Consider the following 27726-nt stretch of genomic DNA (forward strand, 5'->3'; position numbering starts at 1 on the left):
TCTCTTCTCCTGTGGATAACCATGCAAACGACTTTATATTTGCCCCTATTAAAACAAAATCTTCAAGTGGGACCCCTTTGCAGTCTCATCACAGTCCACTGCTCTTCCAGAATTAGCAGGGACCCTCAGCATCTGGGGCAGTCGTGGACATGGGTCCTTTCCAGGGGCAGACTATTCACTCAAATACTGCTCTGCTGCTGTCACTCTTGGTCTTGCTATTGTTCTGATTCTCAGAGAGTGGTCAGGCAAGTCCAGGTGACACATGTGTCCACTGCCACAGGAAAGGCACTTTTGGTCTAGGTGTTGGCGCACACTTGGGCTCGAAGCTCCCTACTGCCTCAGGCCTTCCTCCCATGCCCAACCAGTGTTCCTCCAAGAATAACCCCTGTGTTGGGAGAGCAGCTTCCAGGAGCCTGCAGAATCAGCCACAGGCTGGGCTGATGCCCACCATGCATTCTCCAGAGCTTGGCACCTTACCCCTGTGTTGATCCACCACTTTTGCCCATGACCACTTTGCTAATTGTGAATCTCAGGAACTTTAACAAAGTCTTGACACTTTCTGTTAAATCCGTATCCCAGAACATTGACTGCCTCGGGCAATATACAATTGCAATATTCTTAGAATAGCCCTTCAAGTGGGTTATTTCTTGAACTAGAAGATTTGCTGCAGGAGTCTAAGGGATATACATCATTGTGCTGCCAATTTAATACCTTTCTTAACAAACAGTTTCATTAAATCTACTCAATGATTCTTAAACAAAGTCTTTTGTTTTCTTTCCATTTTACAGAGGGGAAAACAGCCTCAGAAAAACAGACTGAGTTGTTCAAGGTCACACAGCTATTAATGGACAGATCAGGGACTAGAACCCATGTGCATTTGACGACAAAATACATGCTTTTTCCTTGTGTTTCTCACACTAAAGCCGTGTGCCCCTCAGGCTCAATGGGAATAATTTAGGGAATTTGCTGGTTCTCTGAACAACTTCTCTAAAACTGCATTTTCATTTTGATGACAGTGTTGGGAGGAAATGATAATTTTCTGTATAATATGCTTAACTGGTTTCTGAGTAATGCCTTGAGATTTTTCCTGCTGCATTGGCACTTACGGCAAAATTCACTGGTACCAAGTTGTGTTACTTTAATTACAAGCTAATGGGAGAAAACACAGGCTGATTTCCCATGTAACGTGGTGTGGTGTAGAGGCCAAGTGTTGCTCGGCTTGCACACAATGAAGGCTTTGTAGTTTGGATGCAGAAAAGCCAAGTGACATTTGAGCCACAAAGTCATTGTTGAACTCCGGAAGAATTGGAACTAAAGCACAATATCCCAGGTTCCTTTTGTAAGCCTAGTTTTGTTGCAGCAAACCAGCATTCTCTGTTAAACCACATTAATGTGAATTTGAAGTTTATTCAGATATATAGTTTTATTTCTACTTAATATGTCATTCTTTCCTGGTTTTGTAAGAGCTACCAGCATAAAGCATATATGTCTATTTTAATGTTTAAATATATTTGATATAAGAAGATAATTTTTATTTCAGTATGGTTGACACACAATGTTACTTTAGTTTCACATGCACAACATAGCCTTCAACTCTTCTATATGTTGCTATGCTCACAAGTGTAGCTACCATTTGTCACCATTCAACACTATGACAATATCAATAACTATATTCCCTGTACTGTGCCTTTTAGTCCCATGACTTATTCCTTCCATAAGTGGAAGCCTAGACCACCCACTCTCCTTCACCATTTTTCCCATTTTACCTCCCTCCCCCAGCAACCATCAGTTTGTTCTCTGCATTGATAAGCCTGATTCTGCTTTTGTTTGTTTATTCATTTGGGTTTTTTTCAGATTTCATATATGAGTGAAACCATATGGTATTTATCTTTGTCTGTCTGACTTATTTTACTTAGCACAATACCCTCTAGGCCCATCCATGTTGTCACAAATGGCATGATCTCATTCATTTTTATGGCTGTGTAAATATTCATATATATATTCATATAATATATTCATATACATTCATATAATATTCATATATTTTCACAGACACACACACATACCATATATATGCACCACATTTTCCTCTGCGGACCAGTGGGTTTTGTAATTTTGTGTTTACTCTTGACTCATGGCTGAATTCTAGAATTGAAGTGATAGGTTCCCTCTCTCTGATTCAGGATGTCTACATGTCAGAAAGAACTTTACATCTCATTATGTGAGGGTCTAATATTTTCTTATGGTTGTTATTAACAAATTGAATTATAAATTATCTTAAATGAAAGGATCTGTATTCTGATTAGCTTATTGAGATACAATAGTGCTTATATAAATTAATATTTCTAAGATTCCCAGAAAACAAGGAAATTTAACTTGTAATGTTCTCAATGTATTAGAAATAAAAAGTATTCTTATTGAGACTAAGTAAAAAATGTTTTAAGAATTCAAGTTCGGGGCACCTGGGTGGCTCAGTGGGTTAAAGCCTCTGCCTTCGGCTCAGGTCGTGATCTCAGGGTTCTGGGATCGAGCCCCACATCGGGCTCTCTGCTCAGCAGGGAGCCTGTTCCCCCCCTCTGTCTGCCTGCCTCTCTGCCTACTTGTGATCTCTGTCTGTCAAATAAATAAATAAAACCTTAAAAAAAAAAAAAGAATTCAGGTTCACATAATTGTGGTAAATTTGCCAAATTAGCTAGTTTAGTCATTTTAATTTAATAAAAACAGCTAAGTCTTCACTGCTGTTTCAGTGTAAAGTGTAGATTTTTATTCTATGTGGGTATATTCTTCCCAAACTTATGTAGATTTACTGACCACATAGGCCAGGAATACTTCTACTTAATGTTCAAAGTTATGAAAAATATAGCTTTGTATTTTACCAAATTGATTTGTTATTCTGATAAAATGTGATTTCAACAGCAATTATGTTTTGTAGCATGTCAACTTGAAGATAATTTCCAGGATGTTTAAGTAACTAAACCTCAGACTGACATTAAGTTGAATTAAGTAATGGCTACACATTGAATACCTACCATTCTAAGTAAGATGAATACTGAAACATTAATTACTAAGCATAATTTTAAATTTATATAATTTTGCTTCTTCTTATATGCTGTAGGGAGACTAGATAATCTTGAATCTATTAATGAATGTGTTCATTTTTGTTATTTTGAGAAGTTGTAGAAAGTATGGCTATAGAAAGTTGCATTGTATTGTTGAGCTCTGAAGGACTGCAATGCAGCTGGTGTGTAAGCTCAGTTGTCCACCCCCAAGTTTTCGTTGTGATTTGAAGTTACCTTGGTCATAAATTAGAATGAATATATGTGATGAGGCTCTATTTAGCAGCAATAGCTTCAGAGAAATACCACTGTGTACATACTTCTATTTGTCAAGGAAATGATGAGTATTATCCTAAAGGACTATTTGCTTTTTTTTTTTTTCATCCAGTGTAACAGTATTCATTGTTTTTGCACCACACCCAGTGCTCCATGCAATCCGTGCCCTCTCTAATACCCACCACCTGGTTCCCCCAACCTCCCACCCCCCGCTCCTTCAAAACCCTCACATTGTTTTTCAGGACTATTTGCTTTACCTCCACTCTGCACTCTTGAAGCTTATTGAGGGTCCCAAGGAGCATTCCTTATGGATTATAATTATTAATATTTACCATATTGAAGAGTGCCTGGGCTCAGTCAGTTAAGCAACCAACTCTTAATTCAGCTATGGTCATGATCTCAGGATCTTGAGATCGATCCACGTTGGGCTCCACACTGGGGGTGGAACTTGCTTAAGATTCTCTCTCTCCCTCTGCCGCTACCCCTACTATACACTTTCTCTCCCTCTCAAAAAAAATTTACTATATTGAAAATTGAAACATAATTTTTAAAATGCTTACTTATTGCTAGGGGGGAGGAACAAGATAGCAGAGGACTAGTAGACCTAAATTATGTCTGGTCCCAGGAGTTCAGCTAGATAGTTATCAAACCATTCTGAACACCTACAAACTCAACAGGAAATTGAAGAAAAGAATAGCAGCAATTCTAGGAACAGAAAAGTGGCCACTTACTGGAAGGTAGGACATGCAGAAAAGTGAATCCAAGGTGGGAGGACAGACCACAGTGGGAGGGGCAAGCTCCCAGCAAGTGGTAGAGCAGTGGAGCACAGAATCAGAACTTTTAGAAGTCTGCTCTGTAGGATGTCACTCCAGAGGCTAAGCGGGGGTGGAGCCCTTGCAGGAAAAGTGTGGTCTCAGGTCCCTTGCGGTCACAGAAAGACTGGGGGTGCTTGGGTGTGGCAGAGCTCCCAGGTGTCAGAGCAGGGAAGCTGGCTGCAGAGATGGAGCAGAGGGGTGGGCTCTCATCTCAGGGTTACCTTAAACCATGATCTGGGGCACAGTTGGCCACTGCTCTTCCAGCAGCGACCCCACAAGCGACAGATCCAGGGAGACTCACCTTCCTGCTCTGGGAGGAGCAGCACAGGAGCATGCTGCAGGAATCTGCTAGGTTTGGAGACTCTAATGGGGCTGTGTGCCAGAGATAGAAATGCTTGGTCACAGGCTGGGTGAGCTTGAAGCATGGCCAGAGACCAGGGAGACCGTAGGGATTGACTTCTTTTCTCTGAGGGTGCTAATTAGAAGATTAGCAAGAACAACCAACCAAGACTAAGTTCACCAATCAATGAGAACCATGGAACTCCAGAGCTCTGGGAATGTAGCATATAGAATTCATGGCTTTTTCCCCATGATTCTTTAGTCTTTCAAAGTTAAACTTTTTAAATTTTATTTTTTTCTTATCCTATTTAAAAAAAATTTTATCTTTCCTATTTTAACCTTTTTAAACTATTTTATCTTGTCAATACCTTTTATAAAAATCTTTTAAAATTTTCATTGTTATAGTCATATTCTATCCCTTCATTGTATTTAACCTTATTTTTTTTTTGTATAAATATAAGTTTTTCTTTCTTTAAAGTTTTGGGATACAGTTTCTTCTAACAGATCAAACTATACCCTAAATCTAGCATATGGCTCTGTTCTAGTCTCCAGCCTGATCACATTCTCTTTTTTTTTCTTTTTTCTTTTTTCAACCAACTTCTTATCAATTCCTTTTTTAGAATCTTTTTCAATTTTCATCTTTACAGTCATATTCCATTCTTTCATCATGTTTACTGTTATTTTTGTGTATGTATAAGTTTTTCTTTAAAATTTGGGGAGGCAGTTTCTTCTAACAGACCAAAATACACCCAAAATTAAGTGTGTGGCTTCTAATATGTATGTATATATATATTTTTCTTGTTCTTCTTTCTCCTTTTTATCCCCCTGGTTTTAGGTCTCTTCTGATTTGGTGATTTGGTTAGTGTATAATTTTCTGGGATAATTGCTACCCATTTAGTATTTTGTTCTCTCATTCATCTATTCTTATCTGGATAAAATGGCAAGGTGGAAAACTCACCTCAAAAAAAAAAAGAACAAGAGGCAGTACTGATGGCTAGAGACCTAATCAATATAGACATTAGTAAGATGTCAGAACCAGAGTTCAGAATAATGATTATCAAGATGCTAGCTGGGCTTGGAAAAAGTATAGAAGATACCAGAGAATCCCTTTCTGGAGAAATAAAAACCCTTTCTGGAGAAATAAAAGAACTAAAATCTATCCAAGCGGAAATCAAAAAAGCTATTAATGAGGTGCAATAAAAAAATGGAGGCTCTTACTGCTAGGATAAATGAGGCAGAAGAGAGAATTAGTGTTATAGAAGACTGAATAATGGAGAATAAAGAATCTGAAAAGGAGACATAAACAACTACTGGACCACAAGGGGAGAATTTGAGAGATAAGTGATAGCATAAGATGAAACAATATTAGAATAATTGGGATCCCAGAAGAAGAAGAAAGAGAGAGGGGACAGAAGGCATATTGAAGCAAATTATAGCAGAGAATTTCCTCAGTTTGGGGAAGGGAACAAGCATCAAAATCCAGGAGGCACAGGGAAATCCCCCCAAAATCAATGGAAATAGGTTAGCACCCTGTCATCTAATAGTAAAACTTACAAGTCTCAGAGATAAAAAGAAAATCCTGAAAGCAGTTCGGGACAAGAGGTTTGTAACATACAATGGGAGAAATATTAGATTGGCAGCAGAGCTATCCACAGAGACCTGGCAGGCCAGAAAGGACTGGCATGGTATATTCAGAGCACTAAATGAGAAAAATATGCAGCCAAGAATCTTATATCCAACTAGGCCGTCACTGGAAATAGAAGGAGAGATAAAAAAGCTTAAAGGACAAACAAAAACTAAAAGAATTTGCAGACACCAAACCAGCCCTACAGGAAATATTGAAAGGGGTCCTCTAAGCAAAGAGAGAGACTAAAAGTAAGAGAGCAGAAAGGAACAGAGAGACAATATACAGTAACAGTCACCTTACAGACAATACAATGGCACTAAATTCATATCTTTCAATAGTTACCCTGAATGTAAATGGGCTAAATGCCCCAATCAAAAGACACAGGGTATCAGAATGGATAAAAAAATAAGACCCGTCAATATGCTGTCTGCAAAACACTCATTTTAGACCCAAAGACACCTCCAGATTTCAAGTGAGGGGGTAAAAAACAATTTACCATGCTAATGGACATCGAAATAAAGAGTGGCAATCCTTATATCAGACAAATTAGATTTTCAGCCAAAGACTATAATAAGAGATGAGGAAGGACATTATATCATATTTAAAGCATCTATCCAACAATAAGATCTAATAATTTTAAATATCTATGCCCCTAACATGGAATCAACCAATTATATAAACCAATTAATAACAAAATCAAAGAAATACATCAACAATAATACAATAACAGTAGAGGACTTTAACAACCCCCTCACTGAAATGGACAGTTCATCTAAGCAAAAGATCAACAAGGAAATAGGGGTTTTAAATGACACACTAGACCAGATGGACATCACAGATATATTCAGAACATTCTATCCCAAAGCAACAGAATACACATTCTTCTCTAGTGCACATGGAACATGCTCCAGAATAGATCACATCCTGGGTCACAAATCAGGTCTCAACCAGTACCGAAAGACTGGGATCATTTCCTGCATATTTTCAGACCACAATGCTCTGAAACTAGAATTCAATCACAAGAAGAAAATTGGAAAGAACTCAAATACATGGAGGCTAAAGAGCATCCTACTAAAGAATGAATGGGTCAACCAGGAAATTAAAGAAGAATTGAAAAAATTCATGGAAACAAATGAAAATGAAAATACAACTGTTCAAAATCTTTGGGATACAGCAAAGGGGGTCCTGAAAGGAAAGAATATAGCAATACAAGCCTTTCTCAAGAAACAAGAAAAGGTCTCAAATATACAACCTAATCCTACACCTAAAGGAGCTGAAGAAAAAACAGCAAAGAAAGCCTAAACCCAGCAGGAGAAGATAAATAATAATGATCAGAGCAGAAATCAATGAAATAGAAACCAAAAGAACAGTAGAACAGATCAACAAAACTAGGAGTTGGTTCTTTGAAAGAATTAATAAGATTGACAAACCCCTGGCCAGACTTATCAAAAAGAAAAGAGAAAGGACCCAAGTTAATAAAATCATGAATGAAAGAGGAGAGATCACAACCAACACCAAAGAAATACAAACAATTATAAGAATATATGATGAGCAACTATACAGCAGTAAATTTGACAATCTGGAAGAAATGGATGCATTCACAGAGATGTAAAAACTACCAAAACTAAACCAGGAAGAAATAGTAAACCTGAACAGACTCATAACCAGGAAGGATTTTGAAGCAATAATCAAAAGTCTTCCAACAAACAAGGGCCCAGGGCCAGACAGCTTCTCAGGAGAATTCTACTAAACATTTAAAGAAGAATTAATACCTATTCTCCTGAATAGGTTCCAAAAACCTGTTCCAAAAAACAGAACTGTTTTTTGGTAGAATTAATACCTATTCTCCTGAATAGGTTCCAAAAAACTGTTCCAAAAAACAGAAATGGAAGGAAAACTTCCAAGCTCATTTTATGAGGCCAGCATTACCGTGATCCCAAAACCAGACAAAGACCCCATCAAAAAGGAGAATTACAGACCAATATCCCTAATGAACATGGATGCAAAAATTCCAGACAGAAACAGAAAAAGAGAATGTTGGAGGGGCACCTGGTGGGGCTCAGTCAGTTAAGTGTCTGTCTGACTCCTGGTTTTGGCTCTGGGATTGAGCTCCCGCAATAGCCCCCTCCCCATGTGCAGATGCACTCCACACTCAGCAGGGAGTCCGATTGAGGATTCTCTCTCCCTTTCCCCCTGACCCTCCTCCACTAGCACAAACACTCTGTCACTCACTAAAATGAATATGTAAACCTTAAAAAAAGAGAGAGAGAATGTTGGAGTTGGAAGGAACTGGCCTCCATGGGCAAAGGTCAGTGGGCCTGCTCTGTTTGGCTCACACACAGCTGGGAAGAAATTCATGTAACTGCTAGTTTTCCAGCTCAAACTGCTTTCCACCAAGCCACTTCACTTATTCATATCTAACCAGACCTTGTAAGCATTTGAGTTTAACTGACGACCCTCATTTTATAGACAAACTGAGGCTTAAAAAACACACGTGGCCCAGGTCACAAAGACTTACAATGGCAATGAAACTGAGAGACAGGCCATATGTTTTGGCATTTAGAAGAGGAAAAAGCCTTCTTAAACAGTCTTAGCAAAACCAGAGGAGACTCCTGAAGGGAGCAGTGGGGCACTTGGTCGGAAACACATGCAGACATCAGTTAGCAGATGAAGGGGCTCTAGGATATTCATGACAGAGGACCTGATATGTTTGAAGGGAGGGAGAGTGGTTAATCTCACTGGTCTCTCACTTTTCTTGGTGCCTTTGGAGTGTTAACAGATAACGGGGTGAAGGGACTTGGTACTGGATTAAGAAGGTAGTAGGAACGATAAAGAGAATGAGTGATGGAATGAGGTAGAGAGAAGGGAAATAAATAATTCTGATAGAGATGAGGTTGGGAGAGGAGACTAAGGTGGGGAACATGAACATGAGGGGTTTTGTAAATAAATAGGTTTGGATTTAGGGTTTTTTCAAAGGTGACATGTTATGGGACTAACTCAGCTGTATTGCTCTGCAGAAGCAGAAAAGTCACAGAACAGGCTTTCCAGCTGATTTTTTTCCATCCCTTTTGGGAAAGTTTTTCCATAACTTTAAGTTGCTTTTATTGAGGTCTAATTTATATATTTTAAATTCACCCCTTTTAAGTGTATAGTGTGATGGGTGACAACTGTAGACTGTTGTGTGACCACCCCAACAACTGTGATCTGGAACGTTTCTATCACCCCAAAGCATTCCCCTGTGGTCCTTTGCCACCAACCCCCTTCCCCACATACAGCTGTTGGCCAGCACTGCTCTGCCCTCTATCACTATAAGTTTTGTCTTTTCTAGAGTTTCAGATAAGTGGATTGTAGCTTACAGCATGTAGTCCTTTGTGTCTGGCTTCTTTTTCATAGCAGAATGATAATTTTTGAGATCTGTCCATGTTATGTGGATCCATAGTTGGTTTCCCCTTACCACCGATCAATATTCCATTGTATGGGTATGCTTCGATTTGTTTATCTGTTCACCAGTAGATGAGTCAATACCTTTGGGTTCTTCCCAGTTTTGTGCCATTATGAATTAAACTATCACAAAATAAAATGTAATTAACAATTGCATATTGGCCTTTCTGTGGACATGTGTTCTCTTTGTTCTTAGGTAAATAGTCAGGAAAGGACTGTTGGGTCATATGGTGAGTATGTTTAACTCTACAAGAAAGAGCCCAACTGTCTTCCAAAGTGACAGTACCCTTGTGCGTTCCCACAGCTATATCTAATTGAGGGCTCTGGCCACTGTGTCTCCTCAACAGCACTTGGTAATTATGAGTCTTGCATTTTAGCCATTCTAGAGGATTTATTGACGTATCACATTTGGTTTTGTTGTTGTTATTTTGAATTAAAATTTGACGTACAGTTTCTCAGGGTTTTTTTCTTTTATGGTTTTTGCTTAGAGTCCCAAGACATTTAACCCAAGATCACAAAGATTGCTGCCTATATTTACCCTTAAAATAAATGGTTTCTGACTTAATCTTCATGCCCTCAGGTTACTCTCTTCTGCTTTTATTTACCTAGTGAATACAAAGACTTCAGATATTATAGTCAGTCTGACAGAAGTGTGTATTAAGTTTTTAAATTAATGCTTCGTGTGTCCCTCCTTCACTATCCTGTCTGTGTTGCCTCCTATGTGCTTGTTCATGCAATGCCAGACAGATACACACACAGAATTTTCTGGAATCCAAGGTCTCTCATCTATAGTTGTCTTCCCATGCTCCTGCAGAAGGCATTACTTGGAGTCCCGCAGTCAGGCAGTTCATAATGACAGCTCAAGTGACTTCCAGAGAGGACAGTGACATTTGTTAAGCTCTTAGGTCAGGCTCCATTCCTAACAATTTTACCTATTTTAACTAACTTAATCCTCAAATCCCTGAGGAAGAAAATGAAGGCTTCAGGCTCCCTCTAATACAGCCTGTTTGTGGCAGGGCCCAGGAGATCTGGAGTGGCCTAATTCCAAGCACTTTGCTCTCCCCACTGTAGTAAACCACCCCAGGCTGTGGCTGGAGTCTTATGTGATTGAGCACATCTTGGGACACAATATCCACCTGATTGTTGTCTTTCTCGAATCAGATGTGCCTCCAGTCTCAGTTCAGACATCTGACTCTAAAGTCCCATGGTGGGGCCTTGGGACAGAGTTTCCCAAAGAATCGCCCTTAGCCCACAGGCAGAGACCCGCATGTGTCAGCCAGGCCACAGAAGAAGGTGGTGTAGTTTGTGCACTGCACAAATGTACACAGCGAAGGGGGCAAGTGAAGGCTGAATTTCAGCCTGCTTTTGTCCTATGGGGTCACGGGGCTGTGTCTTCCCAGAAGATCCTGTTTAGTTCCCACAAAGGCACTGTATCTGCTAGTAGTGGCCCTGTCCTGTAGGGGAAGCTGCCTAAGCCATGGACTCCAGGGGGAATCACAGGTGCTGTCACTGGCTAAATTAAACACCACATCACACTCTCCTAGCCATTTTGATTGGCTGAGGACTGAGAATACAACCCATGTCGGAAGATTCTTGGTCAATGAGGCTTAATCTGGAGGGTTCCCTTTGAGGGCTGTGGGTCTCTTTTCCCAAGGTGAGGACTGGAGCTGTGGCAGACGATCTTGCAATTAGATGGGGCTTGATAATGAGGTTCATTCCCACAGACAATGCAGAGAAAGCCCTATTATATAATTTTGATGAGCCCTTGGTCAGGTTCTGCCTGAAGCCCGTATCTTCTCATGGACCATGGAGTAACCTATAGTATTAAATTGCCTGTTTTGCACAGACAGTCTGGCTTGTCAGTGTCTGACCAAGAAGGCACCAACTAGTCCATGCATAGTGTACCCAGGCTCCCTCCCAGACCTCTTCCTGGGTCCGTACCTCCATCACAGGGCCTGCCACCCTCTCATACGACATTATTTACTTATTTAGTTAATTGAGTTTCTCCCTTCGCTCCTCCCGCCTGCTGAAGTGTATGCTCTATAACGGGAAGGGATTTATTTGGTTTGTCCACTGATGGATGCGCAGTCCCCGGAACGGGTTCTTAGCACATAACATGCATTCAAATAACATTCTGTTGAATGATATACCTACTCGCTGAATAATTAAAGATTACTAAAATTCCATATGCACAACTGGAAACCAGCACAGCTCTAAAGTTAACCAAGGACCAGCCTTCTAATAAAACACGTGGCTGCTTGTCCTTGTTTTGGAATGTCGTGAAGCGTACCCTGCACTACGCATGCGCAGCTTGGAATGTCGTGAAGCGTACCCTGCACTGCGCATGCGCATCTTGAAATATTCCCGCATATTTCAGGGAGGGTGCTTAGTGCTACGTTACCACGAATGTGTCAGGTTGGTGATACTATTTAGCTGGAACTGTTTTAAACATATTTTAAATATTTTTAATTAATGTATTTGCAGAATGATTCTTAGATTTTACTTTGAGTTGGTATATATGTTATTTGTCACTTTTTGGATTTTTATTTTGTTTCTTTTTACTTTGCTATCATGAACTCCTTTTCCTCAGGAGAGGATGAAAGAATTAGAGGGCACAGGTGGTCTATGGTATCTTTTATCTCTCATATGTGCCATAGTCAGGAGCCACTGAGAATTTCTTCCTGTTTGGGATATTGTGATCCATGTTTCTTTTACATTCTGTTAAATCTTCCAGGAAATACCAAAGAATCTGACGCTTAATCCAGCAAGTTTCTTACATGGCTCCCATCAGTCTCACATTCCAGATTTTTTATCTTCTATCTCTGATACAGAATCTGATACCTTTGTTTCTCCGAGGGTGGCTGGACCAGAACACTCGTAGGAGTCAGTGGCTGGTTTTTGCTGAAGCTAACAATCAGCTTCGAAAGAATGGCCTTTTCCATCTGCCTGTCATCTTGCCTGAGCTCCCACAATTAAGACATTTATCCTGTGGGTTAACAAGCTTTTCATACGTAGAAGGAGCAACACAGGGACACCTGGGTGGCTGCCAGTTAAGTACCTCCCTTCAGCTCAGGTCATGATCCCAGGATCCTGGGATTAAGTCCAGCAACCAGCTTCCAACTCAGCAGGGAGTCTGCTTTTCCCTCTCCCTCTGCTCCTCCCCCTGCTCATACTCTCTCTCTCTCCCTCTCAAATAGATAAATAAAATCTTAGAAGAAAGAAGAAGAAGAAGAGGGAGCAGCACATTACTTCTGATGTCTTCCTCTTTGGTTACCAAAAGAGTGACAAGAGTGTGGGGGTAGGGAGAAAGAAGTGGGGGAGTGACTTGAGAGGGCCAGTTCTGTCTGTTCACTTCTCTTCTCCTCATTGCCAGCATGTGACAGCTGGTCTTAGCCTGCTAAGGTTACAGGGGAGCAGGGGAGCGTTCTCAGTTTTGGGTATAAGACTCCGTGTTGACTGGTTGGCAGAGCAACATAAGGGAAGCCAATGGCCATCCACCTAGCCTGAACTGCGTGGCCACATGTCCTCTCCTCTCTGGTGCTTCTAAGAAAGGCAGATATGATCACATCAAAGCCACATTTTCTGTAATTGTCAAGTCCATATCATTTCTTCTTACTTGGCCAAGTAGATTCCTGATTTAGGGAGTCACAAATCTGTATGAGGGAAAAATTACCTTCTGAGTATTGGGGCAACCTCTCATAGGGGATCTCAAACCTCACCAGGCAAAGATACTTGAGCAAGGTGACGGGGTTGTTAGTGGCTGAGGAGAGAGGAACATCAGGCCCAAGGCGGCACCAGGCACCAGCTGTGATTCTTATCTTCCTTCCTCAGTTGCTGTACTCATGCTTAAATAACCCCCACCCATTCACCCCCACACAGAGGTTGGCTAGGCACGTGGCCTCCCTCTCTCCTCTGGTCAGACCAGGGCTGCAGCTGGGGTGGGTTGGAGGGGGGCTATTCTGAGAAAAGGCAGGGACTTTGAGGAAGGAGATGAAGAAACACATGGGTATGTTTTCTGAGTCTTATTTCACTTTTTCATTCCCATCGCTACCGAAGTGGAACAGAGCGATCTTCTGTGCAGACAGCTATTTATTAAAAGATGGCCCTGGAATTGATGGTCCACGTCAGCCTGATACGGACCCTACCAGTAAAGATTCCCCATGGCGAAGGGAAAAGTGAGCAGATGTCTGAGCAGGAGAATGTGGGCACTAGAGATAGGGCAGAGGGGTGCAGAAGCTGAAGGGGGCTGGAGGCTCATTCCTGAGGTTCCTCCTCCTGTCTTCAAACATTTACCCCTGACCACCCAACTCCCGGCTACTTCACCAGTCCCCTCCCCACTCCGAGACAACCTGATGTGTGGAGGAGGAAAGCAGAGGACCATGGAGACACATCCCGGGGTGACTTTAGAGCTAGAAGCCACTGTCATACTAGTGTTGAGGACTTGGCCCCTAATAAACCTAGAACAGTGAGTGCAACAGGGGCACCAGCTGCTATGTTTACTCTGAGATGACGGGGAGATGCAGCCAGCGCGCACACAGGGAAGGGGACAGGGGCTTGCACGATGTAGACACAGCCTCGAAGCTCATTCTATGGCCGGTATTTGCACACGAAGTGCTGGCGGTTGCTGCATTCATTGCTCTCCCAGGTCAAAAAATCTGTAAGACAATAAACAAACAGTGAAATCCATCTGGATCTGTACTGCATGTACCCGCGTCACCTGAGGATTTTGCCTGGAACACCCGGGAAGGTACTGCCATGGTTCATTTCCTGTGTCGCCTGGGCTGGGGTGTGTTCCCAGGTGTTGGGACAAACACCAGCCTACATGTGGCTGTGAGGGATTATTTTTTTAAGCTGTGATTAGTATTTAAATTAGTTGACTCTGAGTAAAGCGGTGGACCCTCCATAATGCAGGGAATCATCCAGTGAAAAGACGGAGTTTCAAGGAGCAAAGAATTCTGCGTCCAAAGTGCCTCTGATGCAGCACCACGATGTGAGTGGTTGTGGGGGTCTCTAGTTGCGGGGCCCGCCCTGCGCACATCAGCTCTGCCAGCCCAACGATTGCAGGATCCACGTCCTTGAAAGAAATCTTTCTGTCTACATGTGCATCCTGTAACTTCTGTCTCTCTGGAGAACCAGACAGTCCTACCGGTACTAACTTTGTTCCCAGAAAGAAAAATAATTTAAATGTCACCTACAATTGCAGAAGCCACATGCCAGCATCCCTTCTGAGGGAAGGCAGAGCTTGACATGAATCCACAAAAAGTGGGCGTCCTTTGTATTTGAAACAGGGTACTGTGAGGATGCGACGGTGATTTCTCCAAAGTTCACAGCTGAGGCACTAAGCAGTGCTTGTTTGAAAATCGAAGAATTGGAAGCCGCAGAGCCAGTCTCGGCCCACAGGCCATCCCTTCATGAGGAAGAACCCAGAGCAAGGAGGAGGTGGTCTTTTGAAAGTGAAATATCTTTCAGGAGCGGTCCAGCTGTGGTTACACACAGAGTCACTCGTCATCTGCCTGCCTCTGACATGCGGGTCCCGCCCTGGTGCCTTCTCCTTCCTCAACACCAGAGAGGTGTGTGGAGGCGACCACAGCCCTCCCCTCCAGGTTGCAAGAACCATGAGCTTACCCCACACTGGGAGAAGCACCTCCCCTTGTACGTATTCAGAAAATGTGTACTCTTGGTTTGCCCTTTTTATGGCGGGGCAACTGAGGCACAGAGAAGTAGGAAATCTGCTCCAGGTCACACAGCTATATGGAGGAACTGGAATCCCACCCCAGGCATTCAGAATGCAGAGCCCATGATCTTGACCCCAACTCCAGTGGATATGAAATTTCTCTCTAAATAGTAACACCCTCATTATCGTTATTAAATGTGTCAGAGAGGACCGGTAGAAATGTCAGAAAGTGCTGGGAAGTGCGATTTGCCAGAGTCATAAGAGAGTTCCACTGTGCTGCAGAAAGGGAGTCAGAGAGGGTAGGAGAAGAACCAATGGGACAAAATGCCCGGGAAGGGTCGTTCAAAATAGATAGAACAGAGGAACAAGTTCCATCACACATGGGATGTGTATGTGTGGCTGTGTTTTGATGCATTAATCTTACATTAGTCTTTTGAGTCTTAAAGAAAATATTCAGCCCCCAATTTGGTGGGGCTAAATCTGTTACACAAATATAAAATGACACTGATGGCATCTCCTCCAAAAAATTCTCTCCTCCACCAGTTTCTCGCTAATCCTTGTTTTGTTCCTCGTGTTCTTCTGGCTTGAGCACTTCTGGCCGCTGAGAGCTGGGCTGAATGAGCCCGGGAAAGGAAGAGAGTCTGAAAGATCAGTGTTCTCAGGAGGACGTCAGGTTTCCGGGTCCCACTCAAGTGGCTTCGTTCCTAGAAACTTGCTCTGGTGAACGTGGACCAATGGGAAAGACTTGTGTTTGAGAACTTGGTCCTGTTGAAATCTCAGTCAGGAGAAGGACTCTGGAGGGCATTTAGTCCATGGCTTCCCCAAAGCTGGTCCAGCCTGCAGTCCTAGACTTGCGGATATTGTAGGTCCAAAATGATGACTGGAATTTGTATTTTAAAAGTGTTCCTCAATCGATTCTCCTTGCGCCTTCGAGCTTCTTTAGAAGCGATTTTAGCAGCTACAGTTGTCCACTTTCACTTGGTTAACTCTAGTGATGGGATTCTCACTACTTCCTGGGGGTAGCCCATTCGATTTTTGGGTAGTGCTAATTGTTCAAATTTTTTCCCCTTAATTTAGACAGAAATCCACATTTTGTTAGCTTCTACCTATTGGTCTCACTTGTGTTCCTTCCATCTGGGCTGTCCTGAGTCTTTCACAGCAGTGGTTGTGTTCTCTGCAAGTCTGTGAGAAGTCCTTCCGTCATCTGTAAGGAGACCCTCTTATCATGAAGGGTCTAGACGTGGCCTCAGATTTGTGCCTTCCATCTACCATTCATCCTTTGTTGTAGGAAAGTTTTCCCACTCTTTTTTGTGCACATAAGCTTTATTCCTCATACGAGAGCCACGCTGCCTCATGTCCCTGAGTCCTCCATCCAGGCCTTTCCCAGGCCGACTTCCTGCCTGGAGGGGTGTCCTGGTGACACCTTGGGAACTTTTAAACCCACCAGGATGTTGTCTTTGGCATCAAGTAGCCTCTTTTATCTCTGATAATCTGTTTTCTTGTTTTACAACGGAGATCTTCCATACCACTTACCTGCTGTGGTTCTCAAAAAATTAAATATGATTTTGCCCCTAAGGGACATTTAGCAATGTCTGGAGACATTTTTGGTGGAAACAACTTGTGGTGGGGAGGGGTGGTTCTACTGACGTCTAATGGTTAGAGGCCAGGGTATCCTAAACCTATGATGACAGCCCTCATTATGAAGAGTTATCCAGCCCCAAATGTCATAGCTACAAAGGTCGAAAACTCTACTTTATTTATTTATTTATTTTTAAAATTTGACAGAGAGAGATCACAAGTAGGCAGAGAGGTAGGCAGAGACAGAGGGGGAAGCAGGCTTCCTGCTGAGCAAAGAGCCTGATGCGGGGCTTGATCCCAGGACCCTGAGATCATGACCTGAGCTGAAGGCAGAGGCTTAACCCACTGAGCCACCCAGGTGCCCCCAAAACTCTATTAACATAAAAAGCAAGGAATGAAAGCAGACAAGAGAAAGAAGGAGACTCATATGAATTTGCGCAGCCTGCCTCTGAGGTTCTGGGCCCTGCACTTTGGGGACAAAACTCAGGGCAACAAACAAAAGGGCAGAATTCAGGTAAAGAGGAGGTCTCCCAGGCACCCCTAACCATCAAGAAGCCGGCAAAGGGTCCTCTATTTTTGCACCCGGTAGTCTGGGTTTCCTACAGTGTGACATCTTCCTTGCTCATGGCTTGAACATAGTAGCATTTAAAAATAAATGTATTTAAGGGAAAAAGTGAGTGGATTTAAAGAACGTATTAAGTAAATAACTGAACAGCTGGACCTTGGGTATGGCCAAGGTTATGAAGCAGTCACAGCTGACTGAAGGTTGGTCCACCATGTCCGCGGCAAGACCGCTGTCCTGTAGAAACAGAGTCGCTGGTGCAGATGGGTGGATGGGGAGCAGATTCCATTTTTGCTCTTACAGGTGAAGCGCAGGAGCTGGGATTCAGGAAGAGGCAATGGGCAGTGCGGGAGAACTTACCGGTCTTGGAGCTCATCTCTGCACAGTACTTGTTCCCACGCTGGAATGCTCCAGACCAGCTCCGGTATGTATCCAAGGCTCCATCAATCCACTGCCACTGATGTCTCTGCCGGTGACCAGAGATGGAAGACAGTCAGTCTGCAGGCCTCCCTGCTGGGCGCTCCCCTCCAGCCACTTGGAAACTTGTAAAAATGTGTCACTGCAAAAACTGGGGAAGCCCAGAAATGTGCACCGGAATGGAACATGGAAAACTCACCCCACTTAATCAGTGAGAGGAAAACGCCAACGTTTTGGCCTATTTCCTTCTGGTGTAAACATTTTTCTGGATCACAGTATTTTTACGTGCTAACATGAGATGATCTTGAAAATACCTCTTCAATGGTGCATCTTGCTTCCTAAACTTTTTTAGATGGTAATGATGTACTAGAATTTGCCTTAATTCTGTTGATGATAGTTACATTGTTTCCAACTTACTCCCATTATAAAGAATACTGCCATGAACAACTTTGTTCCTGGAGCTGTTTCTGTACTTAAACTTACTTCTTAGGATAGAAACCCGAAAGCAGAATGAAGAAGTTAAAGGATATCATTTGTTGAGGGTACTGATATACATGGTCAAACTACTTTCCAAGCACTTTTCAGTTGTAGGAATTTAAATCCCATCTACTGGACAATTTCTTTATATCCCTAAAAATAGTAGGCATTAAGGGTAAGCTTAATAATTAATAACATTGAATAATTAAGCAAAAGCTTGGTAATCTGACAAGTCAAGTTACATTGCTATTTTAACTTGCATTTCTTTGATAACTAGAGACACTGCACAAATTTTTAAAGGGTTTTATGAGCTATTTACTCTCTTCAGTTATGAATGTAGAAAAGTAAATTACCAAAACAAATCTGGTATAAATAGGTGTAAATATTTGTCTGGACTCTGAAGGAGAGAGTTCTGATTGATAGCAATGTGAATACATAAAAATGTATAATGAATTGTATAAAATACTGGCAACATCTATGGCAAAGTTTGGCAAGAAACTGGAGATTTCTTCTTGCGTTTCTGATGTCTGTTTGGGTTAATGATAGAAGCACCATGAAGAATCTGTAAACTGCAGATCCCACATACCTCTGCGACCAGCCCAAAGACCTCACATGCCATTCTTTACAAGGAGGTAGTGATGGAAAGTGAAACAAGGGAAAAAAGTTATGGATGACGTGAAAAACACAGTAGCATCTAGGAAAAAGCTTGGCTGAAATTTCCTAACTTTAACTCAAGATCTAATGAGTATTATTAAGCTGGGTCCCCTAACAGGGGTGTGTGTGTGCATGCGTGCATGTGTAGTGTGTATGTGTGTTTATATATAAATATATGTGTGGGTGTGTGTGTATACACACATATATAGGTATATATACCTATATATACTTACAAACATTTTTTAAGGCTCTGAAAAGCCGGTCATGGGGTGTTCTAAGATTTGGAAGGAATTTATTTAGATACAAGTTCTATAAAACGATGCCACTGAAATAATTTCCTCCACAGAGGGACAGAAGGGAGACCCACAGCTTGAGGCTTTGGCAGATCAGAGGCAGTGACTGAAGGAGACCCACAACCCATGCCCCTGTCAGTAGGGCTGGAGGCTATTTCCCAGGCTAGGGGCTATCTATCCGGCTTTCTGCAGGGGGCCTCTGTGGACCAAGTCTGACCTTACCTTTTCTGGGTCGTGCAGGCCGATCCACACGGGCTGGATTCTTTGGTAGCCAATTATGTAGTTCGCTACCACGGAGGCTTCATTTGCATTCTGGAGAGACACCAGGTGGGCTCCGTTTCCGTGGGACTGACACTCGAGCTGTGGGCCAGATGTCGTGCTAATCACCTCTTGAGTTTTAAAAGGGTCATCCTCACCCCAGAACCCCAGTGCACCAAGCAACAGGGAGTGCGCAGCCCCACCTGCTCCAGAAGTTGAGATCTATACCCCATGACTCTGCCTGTCTCCAGAGGAGAAAACACAATTGCCCCAAGTGTGGGGTCTCAGAGGAAGAGGCAGCTGGAGGCAAGGTCGTGAGCTTTAGGGTCCGTGGACGTGCCTGGGGTCCTCCTGGTCTTGCCTCAAGTTACTGTATGTGACCTTGACAAGTCACATGACCTCTCTGAGGCTCTCAATGCTTATCTGTGAAGTTGAAGAAATAATCACTCTGCTATGCAATGGACTTGTGTAGGGATATAATGGCTATAATTAAATATTCTAATTCTGCATTTCAACAAACCTAAGAAATCACTAATTATAAAATATGCCCTTTGTTTCATGTTCCACTAGAAAAGAAAGAGAAAAAATCAGTGCCACTTTCTTTAAGGGAACACTGATTTCGGAGGTGTTTAGATGTGATCAGGATGCATCTCACAGCAGAGAGAATAGGGCAGTGCTCTTCATGGAGCACCTCCAAAATGATGAACACCTCAACACGCTACCCCCATTGAATCTTCACACCGATCTCAGGAAGTAGAACCCACCTGTAGCTTATGGTGGAAATGCATGATCAGAAAAGTGTGTCAGACTGAGTTGCCCAAGAATAGAGCCCCGGTCTACATAACTCCCAAGTTTGATGTCCATTCTATTTTACATCATTTATTATTTATTAAATTATTATGAAATGATTCTGGCTCTATCTTGCACAAGAATAGTACATTGTAAATTGTAAACAGTGTTCTGTACATTATCTTTATCTGGTACCAGATAGGAATAGTGTGGATTGTCCAAAAATCTGTGATGCTCCCTCCAGGAGAGGGGAGATGCCTCAGATGTTGGTTTAGAATTGAAGATCCCGTGCTCATGACTTTCTGATTCTAGATGAATGTGCCTGTCTGTTTGCTTGTCCTCAGCAGTAGCCACAGGATTTAATCTAGTTGGGGTTTTGAGTATCTTCATCCCAGTTAAACCAGACCAGGGGCTGGTGTGGGAGCGTGGAACTATCTTATCTCTCTGTTGCAACTTTTAAAACTCAGCTCAGACCCAAGTTTGTTTTGCTGCTGTATGTCTTTTTTGATCCCAAATTCTTGTTCTTCAAAGATGCTGCCTTCATTCCTATGCAAGAGAACATGATCTGGATTTTTCTTATCACTTCCTGAATAATAATCCCCTTTTGTTTCAGGTATTGGATGGAAGACGTGGCATAACCGTTCCCTAACCGGAAACTTACTGTTCAATTAAATAAGACAAACTTTTACATGTACGTATCTTATAGCTAGATAGAGATACCCACTTATTTCATGCTTTTTGGGAGTTGTGTTACAGGAGCTGCCTACATGGTAAAACTTAATTTAATACAACTTAATTGGATAAAAACATGGCTTTGGCTGTGGTTGCTATTCCAGTGCTTCCCTTTGGTATCCTGCTCATGATGAGATGTGGTTAGAGTTGAGTGTTTGTGCCGGCCTCCCATTTGCCAACCACTTCACGACACCAGAATGCTTCCAGACCCCTAACTTCATTTGACTTTCGAACTTGGGAGGCATGGAAGTCAGAGAACCAGTCAACATTTACTGAGAGTGCCAGTCACCAGGGATTCCTGGGACAGAAGGGAAACGGGCTCCAAGTGGTTCAGTGAGTTTTTCCTCCAAGTTCCAACTCCTGGTAGTGAGGGAATTTGGCCTGGAACCCAGACCTCTCTGCCTCTCGTGTCCGAGATAAGATGTACCCACCATTTTCATGGTCCCCTTCATACCAGGGCTCTCGAGAACTGAGATTGACCCTCAGTACTGGCAACTAGTCAAGCTAGCAGCAGTGGCCATGGTAAAGTTTTCCAGCACTTTCTCTGCATTCTGATCAGGAGTAACCGGTTAATTCTGCTAAGGCCCCAGATCAATCGTGTAGACTGTTTTTGTCTTGAGAACCTCAACTGAGTACTTAGCATGTGCCATAGGCTCTTTGCAAGTTATTTTAAGGAATCCTTCTGAGAAGCCCATGGGGTGAATTGTCACCCCCATTTTAAAACAAGAAAACCAGTCAAGTGAGGTATCACTTAACTCTGTAAGGCACTGTTAGGATTGAAACTCATGTCTATATTACTCCCAAGTCCTCCAGGTATCTTCCCCTTTGTGTTGGCAGAATTCATGTTGGAATCTCTGGAGACAGGCAGAATGGGTGGCCTTCTAAGATTTCTTCCAGTTGCTTCTCAAGAATTGAGGAAAAGTTCATTGCTTTCCATCAGCTTTCTTTCTTTCATTTAACAATGTCTGGGAAACCCCTTCTTCATTTAGTGTTCTCTCTCTTTCTTCCTCGCTCTCTCCCCCTCTCTCTCTGTAACTATCATCCACGTAAGCCCAGAAAGCATTGCATTAGGGCTGACTTCCCTGGGTTTGTTCCACTAGTTACTCTGGGTGGGACCTTGGGAGAGTTAGTCATGCTCACACTGCATGGAAATGTTCTGTTTAAATACCACACAATCTTGCACTGGTCCTGCACATTTGTTTTTTTTTTAAAGAATTTATCCATTCATCTAACAGACGAAGATCACAAGTGGGCAGAGAGGCAGGCAGAGCGGGGGAAGGGGGGAAAGCAGTCTCCCTGCTGAGCAGAAAGCCCGATGTGGGGCTCGATCCCAGGACCCTGGGACCACAACCTGAGCTGAAGGCAGGTCCTAACCTACTGTGCCACCCAGGCATCCCAATCCTGCACTTTTTAAGGCCACAGATGACTTTGTATCCCTAATAGCTATTACTTGGTAAGTGCTCTGTCATTGCTGAGTTAGTTATATACAGAATTCTGAGGCCATTCTGGGCCCAGATCACACCACATTTTTCCATAAGGTGCCCCCAACTAGTCACATCAGCTCAACAACCACAACCCAGAGAGACAGCAGCATGGGCTCCCCACAATCCTCTGAGGTAGAGTGGCTACTTGGGTATCTTCTAGACAAAGCCTCAGTGAAACAAAACCAGTACATTTGTGGGTGGTGTAGACAATGAAGCCTTCCATTTGTTTAGTCTGCTTCCCTTTCTGTCAGGGGTTTCTGAAGACCATGCCCCAGGCCTGTCTGCACCCTGGTCTTTCTGGTAAATCAGGTACAGCAATTCAGTGATTCTTTCTAAAGGTCTTTATCTTCTCATTCTCCTGTTTGTATATTTCTGTCCTTCCTCCTTGAGGGTAATGGCTGTTTCTTGTTCATTCTTATGTCTTGACAGCCCATCTAGGGTCTGGGCATAGATCACAGGCCCCAGCAATGTTTTGAGAACTGAATGAGAGGAACAGAGGAACACACCACCTCCTTCTCCCCATTTCAGCAGGGACGTGACTCCTCAGAATGTCTCCTCAGAAGGACCCTTAATTCTGAGTCACATGAGACCAGCAGCTCTGGGTGGCCCCTGGCTTTAGAGGTACCCATCCAAGCATGGGTCAAGATTTCTTACCTCAGCCTCAGACCAGCTCCTCAGCTTCCGGAAGTATCCGTAGCAGTTGGACATGTAATAAAACCATCCAGGAGCACAGCTGGGTCTCATGAGGATTTCTGCAGAGACATCAAAGGGCATCACAAGTTAGGATGGCAAAAACAATCACGTCCCACGCTGTGAAGTTTCCAGAATGATGGGGAGGCTGGGTACCCTTGAGGAAGGGCCCTGCCACGCTCCCCTAACTTTGTGCCATTACTCTTCCTCTCAGCCTTCCCCAAAGGGAACTATGGTCTTTATAAGGCTAAGTGCACATTGGAGAAAAGGAGACAACTGGATTCTTTGAGGATCACTGGGCACTGGTTCTGAACTGGGAGACTAATTCCAGGAGACTCAAAACATCACTGTGGTCTGTCAGAGCAGAGCTTAGGGAGGTTCAGGTGACCATGTAGTTTTAGCTAGGAGTTTGACGGCAGGCCCAGTGGGAACCCCAGCCCACCCTGTGATTCTTTCCTGGTTATGGGATGCACCATTGGAACAGACATATTCAGCAACTGGCAGAATCCTCACTTTGGTCCTAAGGTCAAACAGCCATAATTCGAGGCAGCACCAGAGTGGACGAGGGGCATAAGTTGGCAGTTTTAGGCATTACAAGGAAGGAGTGGTGTTTTGGGCCAGAGGGACACAGGACAGTGTGTGTGGCAGCTTGGACAGAATTGAAGATGGGTAAGCTTGGCTGTGAGTCAGTAGTGAAGGGACATGTTAGGCCAAGGGGGTGAGCAGAGGAATGGGGGCAGAAGCTCACAAGATGTGCAGAGCAAGAATGAACACTGAAGTTTGCCTTAAGTAGAGGGAATCTTTCAGACAAGCACGGTGGGAAGGAGAAGGAGAATCATTAGGCCTGGATGCTAAGGAAACTGTGACAGAGAGAAGCACAATCTCTTCCTGCTAGTTGCCTTAGTGAGGGGGCCATGTCACAGTATCTGAAGGGTCAAGAAGCAAGGAGATGACTGGCAATGCAGAGGGCCTAGATGATGAAGGGAATGCTAGGCTAGTAAGTTTGGGCTTCGTGACCCTGTGGCTGCACTCCAAGGCTAGACGTGAGTGCAGGGCTCCTCCTGCTCCTAAAGGATGTCCACAGATTGTTGTTGTCACACAGCGAGCGTTTCATCTCTCCCCACTCAAATGACACCACTGTCCCTTGTTTGCCCCATTCTCCTGTTCTATTTCATCCGTGCCTATAAATCCCTAGGGACTAACTATGCTTTTATTTTTTTTTTTAAGATTTTATTTATTTGAGAGAGAGAGTGCACGAGAAAGCATGAGAGGGGGGAGGGTCAGAGGGAGAAGCAGACTCCCTGCTGAGCATAGAGCCTGATGCAGGACTCTGAACCTGGGATTCCCGGATCAGGACCCGAGCCGAAGGCAGTGGCTTAACCAACTGAGCCACCCAGGCACCCAGACCTCCTGTGCTTTTAGATAAGCTCCCTACTCTGGCTAGCATGGAGGGCTCTAGTGGCCTAGCCCCACAGCCCTATCCAGCTGGATCTTCCTATGCAGCAACCCCAGAAAGTCTCTACAGCGGGGAACAGGATCTGTAGAGGAGCAGTGGAGTGACCGGTGGGCATGGCCTGGCTCTATCACCTCTGAGGGACAGAAACCAGAGAGCTTTAGTGAAGTCCCAGAGCAGGGCGATTGGTTTCTCACTCACAGGGTGTAGCTTGGGTGAATTTCAAGTCCCTGCAGGGCAGCCAGAACAAGAAACAACAGGGATCTAACTCTCTGGTTAGGTGGCTCCATGGGAGGGCTTGGGGGCTGCTTCTTTCATACTCTAGCATGGCTTAGAGAAAGTGGCTGAATCCCCCAGGTGCGGAGCAGCCATAAAGATTGAGAGAACTGGTGGCTGGCAGTTGGCGTGGGGTAGAGGGCAGAGAGCCTTTGGCACAAAGGGGACTAAGGCAAGGACCACAGACCTTGATCCACGGACACCTATGAGGCCTAAAGAACACTGCTTCTCTTCCTTTGTCCTCCCAGTGCATCTCCCCTTGGCCAAAGTATTCCCCAGGTTATATACATGCTCAGGCATGGTTTTCCTCACAGGGCCATGTGGGACTCTGAGAGGCACCCCAGACTGGGAGCCAGAATATCCTGTAGTCTTGCTATGTGATATTGGGCAAGTCCAGACTTCCTTTGGGCCCCAGCTTCTTCGTAAACAGAACAAAGGCATTATACAAGATGTGCCCACATTCCATTTCTTTCCATTTTGGGTGTTCTATGATATGTATTTTTAGCTCATGTGTATAGTTTTCTTCCTGCTTTCTCCTCTGGAAGATCTTAGGGTATTGATTCCTACCTTGTTGACATGTTACTTTGTACTTGATGCTGGGTCTACATGGGTGTAGGACCCATCTCTCCAATAAGGCTCTAAGTCCCTTGTAAACCAAATTGCTGGTATGTTCAAATGGGAAAACGATGCATGAATGTTGGGGAGCTCTAATTCTAGTCTCGCTCACCAACCGCTAGGTGATAGATGCTTTAAATACATTATCTCCACCCTTCACCAGAAACTTGTAAAATAATGATCATAACTGACATTGAGTTGATAATTTCCCTATGGCTCACAACCACACGAGGTTGGATTTGTTTGATTCTACAGTCCTTGTGATTTTCCCCACATGACCTTGTCCTTCGTTCCTGTCTTTGATATTTATTGCCTGCAGCACCTAAACATCATGTGGGCGAGTGGAGGGCTGAGTCAGTGTGTTGCGCGAACACTGGCTGTCAGCTTACTTTCGGCTGAATGACTGATACCTCCCAGGACTTCAGTGCTGGCTACACAGCTCAGCAGTAGGAACAGACGCATACTTTGGGGGGTCATCTTCCTCTTCTCCGGGGAAGCTGAAGTGCTTCGGAAACCTCTCCTGTAAGGGTCGCAGAGACCGTGTGAGTTTTCCCTCGAAGTTCCTGGATTTGCTTGAATCTGCAATCTGAACACAGTGGGTGAGACAGACCCAGAATTTAGATGGCAAATCACATATGGAGGAAAAAAAAATAATTTTCTGGATGAACCCAGATTATACAATCAAGGGACTCTCAAGATAACTGTAGAGATTAGGGGTATTTAATCTATGTCACTGCAAGGCCTCTGGTCCAGCGCCAGAGACCTAACTGTGTTGGGTTGAAGAGTTTAGTAGTCTGGAGGAAAGCATTTGGTCCATTGCGAAGAGTCTGCTCCTGCTATTCTCAGAAGGACCAGAAGAGGGCGCCTAAGGCACGCTTTCGCACAGATGGGGCGGTAATGGACTTTCTATTGAGTCAACTCAATCAAATCAAGTCAGTCGCAAGAGCGAATTTGTCTGTGTTAGCATTAAAGGGGCATATATGGTCCAATACTCACATTTATTGATGAGAGGACCTGAGGTCTATGGGTATTAAGTGGCTTGTTCCTAGTCACACAGCTACAACTAGATATCCTGACTCCTGGCAACCCTCTTTCCTTCACGCTTAGGTATAACCGCATTTTTTTTTTTTTTTTAAAGAAAATGACTTTATTATCTTCCCCATCACCAGACAGTACATGAACTATTAAAAGATCCGTGACAGACTGGAAAATAGGAAGTAAATTCTATCTCCCAGAGATAAACAATTTAGTGAATAGCTTATGGACATCTTTCTATGTACATATGTCTATGTGTTGGTTTGCGCAGCACTTTATATAAGTCGAGTCATAGAATTCTGATACCTGGTTTTGTTGCTCAGAAACTGATCAACTGTAATGAACCTTCTCCCCTTGAGTAACTATTATGCAGTTTTGGTTCTCTCTTTAGTATAAATGCACATACACAGGGCTGTGACTTCACAGAACATGCACGTTGTCACACTGATACCCTTAGCTAAAATGTCTTCTGGATTGGCTGTTCCATACATTCCAGTAATAGCACATAGACAGCAATGCTGGTTCCCCCAGACTTCAAGGAACACCCAATTTATCCATTTTTTTCTTGCTAATTTTGGCATAATAAGAAAAATCTCACTGACTAGTATTTTTTAAATATTCATAATTATATTACTTAAATTAATAATTAAAAATTTTTTTCAAGATATATAAAAAGTTGAAGATCTTTTTATATAATGATTGATTAGATTTTTAAAATTTTTTGTTAAATTTTTGGTTTATACCTTTGCACATTTTTCCTGTTTGACTGTTATCTTTTTTCTCAGAAATCTGTAGGGCCATTTTTGTGCATTTGTTGTTTTTCATATATTATTAATATTTTAATATTAATACTTTGATATTAATATTAATTTTAAATATTTTATATTAAATATTTTAATATTAATACTAAAATACTTTTTATTTCTTTTTAAATTTAATTTTGTTTTTTTCAGTGTTCCAAGATTCTTTTTTATATCTTTTGTCACACTGAAAATTTCAAAAACTGTCATATTTACCTTCTCCTTTAAACATTTGGACTTTATATCAGAAAAATGTGTCATTACCATCCACATAAGATTAAAATATCTACCCATATTCTCTTTTATTTTCATCCATCTGGTGTTTATTTTAGTGTAAGCATATGAATTGGGTCCAAGATTTTTTTCCCTAATAATTATTAGGATG

At 42.9% G+C, this 27726-nt stretch overlaps 1 protein-coding gene across 1 annotated transcript; it reads right to left on the bottom strand.

Moving 5' to 3' along the window:
* Positions 1–14141: 14141 nt before the first annotated feature.
* LOC111143704 (regenerating family member 4) lies at positions 14142–25983 on the bottom strand. Its single transcript, XM_022497528.1, has 5 exons — positions 25917–25983; positions 23127–23224; positions 19432–19569; positions 17729–17834; positions 14142–14209 (listed from the first exon to the last, which is right to left on the bottom strand). Exons 1-5 carry the CDS (start codon positions 25981–25983, stop codon positions 14142–14144), a joined length of 477 nt encoding a protein of 158 aa, XP_022353236.1.
* Positions 25984–27726: the final 1743 nt, after the last annotated feature.

Source organism: Enhydra lutris, unplaced genomic scaffold, assembly GCF_002288905.1.
Source record: "Enhydra lutris kenyoni isolate GAN:26980312 unplaced genomic scaffold, ASM228890v2 scaffoldscaffold9, whole genome shotgun sequence".
NCBI lineage: Eukaryota > Metazoa > Chordata > Mammalia > Carnivora > Mustelidae > Enhydra > Enhydra lutris.